At 40.1% G+C, this 12369-nt stretch overlaps 1 protein-coding gene across 1 annotated transcript in view; it reads left to right on the top strand.

The window, feature by feature from the left end:
- Positions 1 to 12369, top strand: part of AKAP9 (A kinase (PRKA) anchor protein 9) — a 123006-nt gene that overhangs the window by 109322 nt on the left and 1315 nt on the right. The window contains exons 36-44 of the mRNA XM_014547560.1: positions 905 to 1573; positions 1981 to 2189; positions 2509 to 2614; positions 4003 to 4185; positions 5128 to 5328; positions 6720 to 6952; positions 9282 to 9361; positions 10734 to 10863; positions 11431 to 11570. Coding sequence (XP_014403046.1) covers positions 905 to 1573; positions 1981 to 2189; positions 2509 to 2614; positions 4003 to 4185; positions 5128 to 5328; positions 6720 to 6952; positions 9282 to 9361; positions 10734 to 10863; positions 11431 to 11570 — 1951 coding nt within the window. The remainder of the gene's footprint in view (positions 1 to 904; positions 1574 to 1980; positions 2190 to 2508; positions 2615 to 4002; positions 4186 to 5127; positions 5329 to 6719; positions 6953 to 9281; positions 9362 to 10733; positions 10864 to 11430; positions 11571 to 12369) is intronic.

Below are 12369 nucleotides of genomic sequence, written 5' to 3'. Positions count from 1 at the left end.
TGCATACAGACTGTTCTGCAACATGTGTTTTGAGACTTTGATTAGTGCATACACAATTTGATAAATAGGACAGTCATGTCAGCTTAATGCAGAAGTGGTTTGAGTTCCCATTTTCTCCTAGGGGATGGGAGCAGCGATACTTTCCTGGCAGCAAGCAGGATGCTATATTTTAAGAAAATTTAAAATGAGTCCCTTCACTCTGGGCTCTCTCACAGCCTTGCACAGCTCTCAGCTCAAGGCAGGTGGTACTGTATGCAGTGCCCACTTAACGGTAGCCCCACTGGCTCAGAGCTCTTCTGTCCACATAGCCCAGTCAGTACTCAGTAGTGCTATACTAAAATCTCTGTAGTTGGCATTTCTGCCTATTATTTTGAGGGTTATTTTTTAATGTCCACCATGGTAGCCTCCAGGCTTAGCAAGCTCTCTACCTGTCAAAGGCATGTCATCTCCTCGGGTACTGATTACTATTTTTTATCCTTACAAATTTGCATAGATTTTGAGTAGTTTGCCCCTAACCCTGATTTTCCCTAATCCCTATTATTTTTAGTAAGTGATTGGAAAACATGAAGTTTTTCAGGAACTCTTACCACATTTTATCAGAAATATTTGTATTTTTAAAGGTTATTGTCTTTAGAAGAAAGGTACCCTGCTTCATATTTAAACCAGATATAGTTAATATTAGGAAAGTATTATTTAGCCTAGTTATCTCGTGTTTATATTCTTTGATGCAAATCACTTAGCTGTCCAAATAATTATGCTCTAACCACTGAAAATTTAAGTTAATAAACTGAATAATCAGTGCTATCACTCAGTACTGCCAACTTAGTATTAATGAAAGCACAATTGTGCACTTACATATTTTTAATAACAATAATAAATTCTTAATATCACTTTCTCCTACAAGGATCTGAAATTTTCACTTGAGGGTCAAAAACAAAGAAATATTCAGCTGAGTCAACTTTTGGAACAACAGAAACAACTACTAAATGAATCACAGCAGGAAATAGAATCACAAAGAGTGCTCCACAATGCCCAGCTCTCAGAAGAACGAGGTCGAAACTTAGAGCTTCAAGTACTTCTGGAATCCGAGAAAGTTCGGATTCGGGAAATGAGCAGTACCCTGGACAGGGAGCGGGAAGTGCGTGCACAGCTGCAGCAGAGCAGTGATGACAGTGGGCAGCCGCGGCCCCTCTTGCCTTCGGAGGACCTCCTGAAAGAGCTGCAGAAACAGCTGGAGGAAAAGCACAGTCGCATTGTAGAACTGTTAAATGAGACTGAGAAATACAAACTGGATTCTCTGCAGACAAGACAGCAAATGGAAAAGGATAGGCAGGTTCACAGGAAGACGCTGCAGACAGAGCAAGAGGCCAACACTGAGGGACAGAGGAAAATGCACGAGCTCCAGGCCAAAGTGGAAGATCTTCAGCACCAGCTGGAAGAGAAAAGGCAACAAGTTTATAAGTTAGATCTTGAAGGAAAGCGACTGCAAGGAATTATGCAGGAATTCCAGAAACAAGAACTCGAAAGAGAAGAAAAACGAGAAAGAAGAATTCTGTATCAGAATCTTAATGAGGTAAATTGACACTTTGTTTTAAAATATTTTTAAAAAGAATATTGCAGCCCTTTGATCATATAATTGTGATATTGGATTATTTAAATAGCTATATACAAATCACTTTAAAACGAAATCCATAGAGGTTTCTTTGCAGTATAGATAATACAGCAGATCCTCAAATAATATCATTCCATTCAACTTTGTTTTGTTATAACATTGATGAGATGCAGTTGGAACTTAACTCTTATTTATATCAATTAGCCTATGGTAAAATTGATTTTGTTATATGTTGTTTCACTTAAAGCCACAGAACCCATCCATGACATTAAGCGGAAGTTTACTGTTAATTGTGTTCTCTTAAAAAAGAATACTGTTCATTTATAATTATTGCTTTTTCTTTTTCTTTTTCTGTCCAAAATTGCCAGCCATCCACATGGAGTTTAACCAATGATCGAACTAGAAATTGGGTTCTTCAACAGAAAATGGAAGGAGAGACAAAGGAATCAAGCTATCCTCAACTGATTGCAATGAATGGAGGAGAAACTCGCTATAATCATGAATTAGAAATGATCAAACAGAAGCTTCAACATATGGCCTCAAAACTACAGCATCTAGCCCAGAAAGCCTCCAGTCGGTGAGCCCTTCCTGCCTGACCTTTGGAAAGAGCATTCCTACACTAGCTGCACAGAATCTGCCCCTCACTAATGGCTAGTCAAGGGTGGGGAATTGAAATTTTAAAGTTAATGCCTGTTTACATTAGGAAGTGATATTTTCTAACAGAACTCATACACCTGAAAACAAATATGTTAACACCTTGACCAGGGAGAGAGAACACTTAATATAAAGGAGAAGCGATATGTGAAGCACAGTGTTGCCCAATCCATAACATTTGTGCTAGTCAACACCACTAATCGAGGAGGTGTATTCATTCTTTATCCTTTTCTTTTTTGAAGACTACAGTTCGAAACAGCAGATGATGAAGATTTCATTTGGGTTCAGGAAAATATTGATGAAATTATTTTACAACTACAGAAATTAACTGGCCATCCAGGCAAAGAGGTATGGCTTAGAAAACTCTGTAAAGTATCGAGAGCAAAGGTTTAATGGAAACTATATGACTCACTTGAAACTGACACCATATTTTCTCAAGAGTTTTACTTTTATCTTTTTCTTTTATTTTAAATAATAATAATGTTTGCCTCCCCCCCCCAATAAAAAATAGTGAAAGCTTGAGGGGAAATTAACTTTCATTATCACTATTGAATAATTATGTTGACCTCTTGTTTGATGATAACCACGTTTCCTGAAAGATTAGTCTGGGTGGTACCCTCATCACTCCATGAATGTTACTAATGTCTTCACAATTGACTGATCTGGTGAATCTTTTCAGCCCCTGTCTCTCTTGACCTCGTTGTCTCTGTGGTATTTGACACTTTTTACCTCTTCCATCTTAAAAATCCTCTCTTTTCTTATTTTTGTGTCAGTATTCTCTCATTCCATTCTTTCTTCAGTCACCTTCATGAGTTCCTCTTCCTCCCATCTGCATCCTTTTTTTTTTTCTCTTCTCTAACTACAGCTGTGAAAGCTTATTCAGTTATGCAGCCTGAGTTCCTCACTAGGCTTATTTACTGAACAAATACTTACATTGGGCATCTACTCTGTGCCAAGTGTTATCCTGGTTATGGAGATACAGTAACTAAATGCTTCCCTAATGGAGCTTATGTTCTGGTGGACCACCTTTGTCCTGTGGTCCAGGTTTACATTTTCCGTTAGTTATTAAACATTTTACTTTGGGGAACTGTACTCCATAGAGACACCTTAGCAACCTCACAGACACATTCCAAACTGAGCATCGTTTTCCTTTTCTCTTTCCTGTCCCAACCCAGTTTAGAAAGCTGAAAGTTACCATAGACCACCTTCCTTCACTGTACTTGCACATCCAAGCATCCATCCTATGCGCCCTTCGTCTTTGCATTTGTCACCTAGACTGTTGCATCAACTTCCTGATGTGTCTGCCTCACACCAGGATCTATTTTGCTAATTTAATCTACTTTACATACTTTTACCCAAGAAATCTTTCTAACATGTAAATTTTGTTTATGGCATGCTCATGCCCAAAGCCTTTCATGGCTCTCCACTGCCTACATTTTTAGTTCTATTGTCCTTAAATGAAGGCAGTCTTTACTCCAGCCTTCCCAAGCAACTGTAGCTCCCTAAAATCAACACACTCTTGCTCAAGCCTTTGTGCCTTTACAAATGCTGTTCCTTCTGCTTAATATATCCTTCTCTGTCTTCTTTCCTGCCTGGCAAATACCTGCTTATCGTTTAAGGCTCAACACAAGCACCACTTCTTTATGAAACTGCTGTTCTTAGTGCCTGTCCACAGTTTGTATGTATTATTTATAAATGTTTGTACTATGCAACCTTATGCCATTTTATCTTTCTAGCCTCACTTAGTGTCCCCAAATACGTCTTGTGGCTCATTGACTGAAAGACTACTGAGACAAAATGCTGACCTAACAGGACATATCAGCCAACTGACCGAAGAGAAGAATGATTTAAGGAACCTGGTTATGAAGCTGGAAGAGCAGATCCGGTGGTATCAACAGACAGGAGCTGGCAGAGATTATGTACGTCTGTTTCTACATGGCCACATACTAGAAGTAGTGCAGAGTGACAGTTTCTGCTACCTAGCTTCAGTTTTTACCCCTGATAATGTAGAAATATTAAGTATCTGATTCTTAGTAGGATCATTGGAAATTGTTCTAAGGGTGATAATAATAATAATAGCTGTTCTTTATTGGAAGCCTTCTCTCTGCCAGATTGGGGTTTTATACATTCAGAATCTCTAAGTCTACGCCCAGCCTTAACCAAGGTCAACTTAACCCAAAGCCAGATACTTTGCTACCTATGGAGCAACAGCAGACACATGTTAAAGAAATGTTCAAATTTGGATTCTGCCCTTGTCAGTTATATATCAGTTATTATGTTGATAACTCAAGTGAAAGATGTCACTAAATTATTTCAGTCTGTTCTGTGAATTTATTTAAATTTTTTTTTTCATTTAAAACTGCAAAATAAATTGTTAGCTCTGTCATTACCCAACATAAAGATAGGGAAGACCTTAAGACAGTTGTGCAGTCAAATACACAATAACACATCTGCACAGCTTCTGTAGGCTCCACTTCCTGTGCACGTGCCGTGTGGTTTTTCCCCATTTCTCCAGTGTACTATTTCAGGCCCAGACTCAACATTTGGACCCAGATGGTCCATCTGTTAAGTCTCTAGACTTTTTCAGTTCAAAGTTCTGCTAAATCTAAACACCTTCTCTGGAGCTCGACTCTCATAAGGCTTTTCAGTTGTAAAGTTAATCTGCTCAGCAAAGGACCATATACTTAAAACTACTGTATATTCCTCAGTGTCAGTTGAGATTGGCTTTTAATGTCCCTGTTTGAGGTTGGAAAGCTGAGACTTCTTTATCTCCCATAGCAACACCTTTAATATGTTTAAATCAGGTTTTCCTTTAGAGGCTTATTCTTAAAAATCAAGTAAGTAGGCTCTGGTCTCTGCAGTCTTCTAGGTTTTCATTCAGTGGTGGTGCCAACATTGAAGCCATCATTGCTTCTGAAAAAGAAGTCTGGAACAGAGAAAAGTTGGCTCTTCAAAAATCCTTGAAGAGGGCCGAAGCCGAAGTATACAAACTGAAAGCTGAACTGAGAAATGAAGCTTTACTTCACAGTCTGAGCCCTGACTCTGAGCATGCCACTCTAAAGGTCGGACACCCTCCATCTGAACGCACGCCAAATGCTGGTTCTCTGCTTTTGCCTTGTTTCATCTCTGATTACCCTTCATTCTGCAGACTGAAATTTAGGTGGCACTCAGGCTGTGTCTCTCAGTCTCTCTATTCAGTTTTTGTCATGAATGCAGGTCTCCAGCCGGTCACAGAAACTTTGTGGTGAGGCATGCCCAGGTCTGGACCAGATTAGGCTTTCTTAGTGGTCACAGTAGGCAGCACCTGAGCTTATGGTCCTCCTTCCCACCATCTCATCCTCAGTAGACCAACAGAAAGTATCTTTTCAACTCCCAACAAAAACCCTGCCACTGTCAATATAGATCATCTTGCTCTATAAGGTGGTAAGCCCTCTGAATAGTCTCTCTACTGACTAATAATGAATATTGTAGTAAAACTACTTTAATCAGTCAACACAAAATCCAAAACAAAAAGAAAGAAAAGTGTTTGGAATAGTTATTCCAACTATGGAGTGAACATGAATTTATGACTCTTCAAGGGACAGAAAACATTAATGAAAAAGATAGATTAGTGACCATAATAATAAAAGTAGCTCTGTACAGTTAAATGTAAAAACTCAGACAATAATTGAATGACAAAAATTTTTGCAATAAATGTGAATAGGGGCTATCCAAAATAAAAAGCATAACTTTATAAGGTTGTTCAGATTCCATTGACTAAAAAGAGGCAGAAATGTAAGGTTAGGGTTCATTATCTTTACTTTCAACTTCGCCAATAAAGTAGAGAACAGTAATAGAGTACCTGCCATTCTACTACCACTAGTTCTTTTTTTAAAATATATATTTTCATTGATTTCAGAGAGGAAGAGAGAGGGAGAGAGAGATAGAAACATCAATGATGAGGGAGAATCATTGATCGGCTGCCTCCTGCATGCCCCCCACTGGGGACACTGGGGATTGAGCTCGCAACCCGGGCATGTGCCCTTACTGGGAATCGAACCCAGGACCCTTCAGTCCATAGGCTGACGCTATATCCCAGTGACAGCGAACCTTTTGAGCTCAGCATGTCAGCATATTGAAAAACCCTAACTTAACTCTGGTGCCGTGTCACATACAGAAATTTTTTTATATTTGCAACCATAGTAAAACAAAGACTTATATTTTTGATATTTATTTTATATATTTAAATGCCATTTGACAAAGAAAAATCAACCAAAAAAATGAGTTCGCGTGTCACCTCTGACGCGTGTCATAGGTTCGCCATCACTGCCTATCCACTGAGCCAAACTGACTAGAGCCCACTAGTTTTTTTTGTTGGTTTTTTTTTTTTAAATAAAATATAGGTCATCTTGCCCTAGAGAACAATTTGAATAACTTAATAATGTCTGTATATTCTTCCCTTCTTTAAATGTAGAGAATTTATGGTAAATACCTGAGGGCAGAAAGTTTTCGGAAAGCTCTCATTTATCAGAAGAAATACCTGCTGCTGTTACTGGGTGGCTTCCAGGAGTGTGAAGAGGCCACGCTGGCTCTGCTTGCCCGGATGGGCGGGCAGCCGGCCTGCACGGACCTGGAGGTGATCACCAACCGTCCCAAGGGCTTCACCAGGTTTCGGTCGGCTGTCAGAGTGTCCATGGCAATTTCAAGGTAAAGTACTTGAAAACAAATCCATTTCAATAGACTCTCTTGAGCAGAAGCTACAGCCGGCCAGGGCAGGCGGGAAGCTTGGCTTCCTCCATCACCGGGGCAACCAAGCCTCCTGCTTGCCCCAGCTCCATGGCTGCCAGCCGCCATCCTGGTTGGGTTAATTTGCATATAATCGCTCTGATTGGCTGGAGGGCGTGGCTTGGGGCATAGCGAAGGTATGGTCAATATGCATGTTTCTCTTTTATTAGATTAGATTATATGCCATTCATTCTTTATAGTAGTGGTTCTCAACCTTCTGGCGCTTTAAATACAGTTCCTCATGTTGTGACCCAACCATAAAATTATTTTCGTTGCTACTTCATAACTGTAATGTTGCTACTGTTATGAATCATAATGTAAATATCTAATATGCAGGATGGTCTTAGGCGACCCCTGTGAAAGGGTCGTTCGACCGCCAAAGGGGTCGCGACCCACAGGTTGAGAACTGCTGCTCTAAAGGGATTTGTTATTTTTAATCTCTCTTTTCTCTGCCTGTGTGCTCCGTATAGTCATATGGTATGAGACATGTCCTAAAACATGCCTGCTTCTTTCTCAGTTTCCATCTTTTAGCAGGGATACCTTACGTTGTCCTCTCGAGACCCTGGGGAAAGGGCCCTTCCAGATGCAGGCAGCTGGTGACTCAGAGCTGGCACATCCAATCTAGACTGTCTTTTTTTCCCTAAATCTGAATAAACCCTTGAACTCTTTCAGACATATAAATAAGGGGGAGGGGGGGTGGAAAATTACTTAGGCTGTGACATACATTCATACATACTTTTGGGGCCCAGCTACAGAAAGCCCTAACTCTGCATTCAGGCCAGATAGGAGTCTTAGGTCATCGGACTCTGCTACTGCCCTCATCCCTCTCTCTCTAGCAGGTCCACACTAGGGTCACCAGTACTTGTTCTGTGTCTGATTGTAGTGGAGTTAGGACCTGGCCTATTGCAGTCCTCTGACCTGAGTGGTGTATACCCAGGCCCTTTTATTTCTGTAGGAGCCAGACAGTCCAAAAGGAATTTGGTTTTCCAAGTGTTCCTATCTGGTCACATCTGATGCATCTTCAGCGGTTTTGCCCCCCCCCACCCCCACCCCATTTGTTTTTTTTTTCCTATTTATTTTTTTGAAAAATATGACTTAGGACTTTTTTTTCTTTATTGATTAAGGTATTACATATGTATGACTTAGAATTTTTTAACTAGAAGCTGTCTGAGATCACATAGCCCAGAATGTCATTTCACAGATGAGGAATGCAACTTCTCAGGGAGAGGTTGCAAAGCCAATAGTAATAGAGCTGGGACAACCAGCCAGGACTCCCAAGTCTCATCCATGTCGGTTCTCTAAAGAGAGCTCACATTTTACCTTATTGATGGTCTGGATTCTCCCTGCCTCTGCTGCTCCACATTGTAGACATGTGGTTCCAGTTCTCCCCTTCATCACTTTGTGCACCTTGTACAGAGTTAAGTGCTGGGAGAGGCACTGATGAAAAGTCATAATCCCTGCTTACATCCCCAGAGGCAGCTCACTTCCTATTGGGAAAGACCAATGTGCTCATAAGTTAGAAGACGCTGAGAGGTCTCAGGAGTTAACCATTAATTTTTATTAGAATTTGGGAAGTCTTCTTGAAAACCACTTGCCACTGAAGGACTTCATTCTACCTCCCTCTTTTCCTTTTCCTCTTACATGTTCATTGTCTTTTGACCCTCCTAAAACTGAGCCTTGAAACTGATTGGAATTATGAAATCAGAACTGGTGCTTCAGAAAGCTGGTCGAGCCAGGACGAGGCAGGCAGCAACTTGCTGCAGCTGGTTCTTGACACTGCCACCCTGATCCTGGGAAGGCAGAATCTCCTCTCATCGCTGAGTAAGGCCTCCTGCTCGGCTATCCCAGCTCAGCTCACTCTCACTGCCAATTTAAGGGTCTATTCTGTCTGCCCTTTGGTCTCCATTCTCTTCTCCTCTTTTTTATTACTTCTCGCCCTTTCTTTGTCCATCCACTTTTCTCTTTTCAACTTTCGCTCTCCATCTCTGTGCCCCATTGACCCCTAAAGCCAGTCCTGATGTTGGCCTCACCAGAGACCTTTGGTGCCTCTGGGGAAGCCCTGTCCTTCTGCTCCAGTTAATTTTGCCACAGACCCAGGGGGCATTTGCTTCATTTTAGATTAGGCAGCCATGTGATTTTGAAATTTGTTCTGCATTCATATTTAAATGTATGACTTGATTTTTGTGTGAAGTGTATACTTATACTCTACATTATAAATAGACTGTGAAATTTTTTCTGGGCTCTTTTCTAGAATGAAATTTTTGGTTCGACGGTGGCATCGAGTCACAAGTTCTGGTTCCATCAATATTAACAGGGATGGACTGAATCCAGGTGAAGTCAAAATAGAATTTTGTTCTCCTGTTTATGATTGTCTAAAATTACTGCGTGTGTAATACCTTCCAAATAATGTTGTTCAAAGACAGAGAGAGCCCTTATAATTCACAGAGCTGGGGACCTTGCTATTTTAAAGAATAGTAATAGCTGATTTTTGTGGAGTGCTTAGTCTGTACAAGGCCCTGCTTTTGCCATGTGTTCTCCCTATCCTGTGATGTGGGTGCAGTTACTATTATCACCTCACAGATGAAAAACTGGGGCATGAAAAGCATTGGTCATTTGCCCCAGGTTACCCAGTAGCCAACATCGAACCCTGACAGTTTGGCTCCAGAACCCACGCTCCTTACCACTACATTTAAGGCTCTGGTTCAAGATCGGATTGCTCTTCTCAGCCATATGGACAAGTTATGGTGTGAAGTTCTTAAAATTTAGCAATATTCAAACAGGTTTCTGAGTTTACCGATAGATTATATAGTAATGATTGATAGTTAAAGTTACTTCTCTCTACACCTAGAAAGGGAAACAAACATTAGGGCTTCAACATTTCAGGCATAAGGAGAGGCGTACATGAAGTTACAGACACACAACAGGACTTTGCTATGTATTGCTATGCAGTGGTTCTCAACCTTCCTAATGCCACGACCCTTTAATACAGTTCCTCATGTTGTGGTGACCCCCAATTTCATTGTTACAAATTGAACATAATTAAAGCATAGTGATTAATCACAATAACAATATGTAATTATATATGTGTTTTCCGATGGTCTTAGGCGACCCCTGTGAAAGGGTCGAGACCCACAGGTTGAGAACCGCTGCAAGCTACCTGTACATTTTCTCCCAGTAGCTGAGCACCAGAGAAAGAGGAAATATATTTAGTATCCTAAGTAAAGTGTTTTTAAAATATGAATCTAAGCTTAAATTGAAACAGCTGAAATTTGTATAATAATGAGTTATGTGTTGTAAGTAAATCTTGATTTCCAGCTTTTTCTAATAAAGTCACAGGAATGGCTTGGCTACATTAGTCTAGTATTTTTTTACCCACAACCTCTTTTCCCCTAAACCATACACACTCAGGCACCCTTCACCTCACTCTAATTATAACTAAGTTTTTTAAAAAGAAAATATTTCAATTAAATCATTTATTTTATTTGAGCTATAGTTCTAGATTAGCAGAATTGCTCGTATTGAAAGGTAAACAAAGTAACATTTCTACTACTGTTTCTCTCCTACAGCAAGAACAATTGAAATAACTATAAATAGGGAACAGTGTAGTACAGTATAGTAATCTTCTGAGTCTTCATCTGTTTTGTAGAAATTTTTCAAGAGCTTGGCATTTCTTTTGAACAAGGTATGTCTGGGATTACTTTAGGTGCTGAAAAGACTGACCTGTTTTATCATTCTCCCGGTGGACTGGAGCTGTACGGAGAGCCGAGACACACTACATACCGCTCAAGAGCAGATCTGGACTACCCTAGGTCTCCTCTTCCATTTCAAAATAGGTAAGAATTTGATAAAACCTGCCTAGAGTAGTTAAATATACTAATACTAATAAAGGGAAGTGTTAGGGTTTTGACTTCTTTGCATTGAAAAAGCTAAATGTATCTTCAGGAATATGATTTGCATAATCAAAGTCTCAGAATCAAAAATAGCTTTTAGATTTGTAACTGGTTTCCAAGGGTGTAAGAAACATTTGATCAAGTGTTGTTTAGTAAATGCTGTGGGTTAGGCATTGGGAAATATATTGACTAAAATTGATAGTTTGTGGACACTATGAAAAAAACCTCTCCAGTCTGCGTGACAAGATGCAGTTAGATAATATACAGCATTTATTGAGGACCTATGTGACAGGCAGTATACTGGACATTATTGTGATGACTTCATAGCTGCTGCTTTGCGTTTATTGAGGCGTTTTTTTCACTTTACAACTCAAACTCAGAAGTGTGGGAGATATAGATCAGGCCATGTACAAGTGGTCTGCCTTTTGAGAGAGGGTGGAGGCTGGTGGGGAAGTTACTTACCTTGTTTCTGGATAATTTGGACTCATGTTTATATTTTGGATCCCATAGGTACCCAGGCACTCCAGCTGATTTAAATCCTGCTTCCTTAGCATGTTCTCAGCTTCAGAATTATGACCCTGACAGAGCCCTGACAGATTACATCACTCGGCTGGAGGCCCTGCAAAGGCGCCTTGGAATTGTACAGTCAGGTACTCTCAGCTTAGCCATAAATTGGCAGCACCGCACTGGCCAGTATGCTCAGTAGTTAGAGTGTCAGCCCACACATTGAAGGGTCCTGGGTTCCATTCCTAGTCAAGGGCACTGCCTGCATTGCAGGTTCTATCCCTGGCCCTGGTTGGGGTGAGTGGGGGGGACAACCTATTGATGTGTCTCTCACATCAATGTTTCTCTCTCTCTGGGTGGGGAGATGAGAGGAGCAAACAAGGACTTGAAGCATTTAATGCAGCCATTATTCATAGGAGGATCTTGTGCTTTTATGTTTGCGTAAAACCTATCCCATTAAAAAGACTGTAAAAATGACCTTTTATTTCTCTCTGCTCAAAAACACAAAAATGTCATACTTAGTAATTTCCCTGTTCATTGTGGGAAAACCTTTTTCCTGTCACCCTTCACTCCTGATTCAAAGATTTTGAATCATTTTAATTTAATATGCTTTAAGTCAACTTTATATTTTCTTTTATTGACTTTTTTAATATACTATTCCCACAAACTAGATAGGACTAATAGGTTATTTTAAGTTAATAGTTTATCTTTTCCTTTAAAAATCACCGAACGCAAGAAACTTGTATTGTCCTAGCTAGACTGTGGTTTGGTTTGTGCTTTGCATTGAGCATCCAAATTTCACAAGACTCAGATTTTTTTGGTCATGAGTGTATTTATTTACTGTCCACTTGGTGAAAATGAGGTGGAAATAGGTTTCTTTTGTTTGCTTTTATTTTATTGTTCACAGTATTATAGATGTCTCCTATTTTCTCCCTTTTTGACCCC

This window comes from Myotis brandtii, unplaced genomic scaffold, assembly GCF_000412655.1.
Source record: "Myotis brandtii unplaced genomic scaffold, ASM41265v1 scaffold48, whole genome shotgun sequence".
In the NCBI taxonomy this organism is placed as follows: Eukaryota; Metazoa; Chordata; class Mammalia; order Chiroptera; family Vespertilionidae; genus Myotis; species Myotis brandtii.
This window is presented reverse-complemented; position numbering and strand designations above follow the sequence as displayed.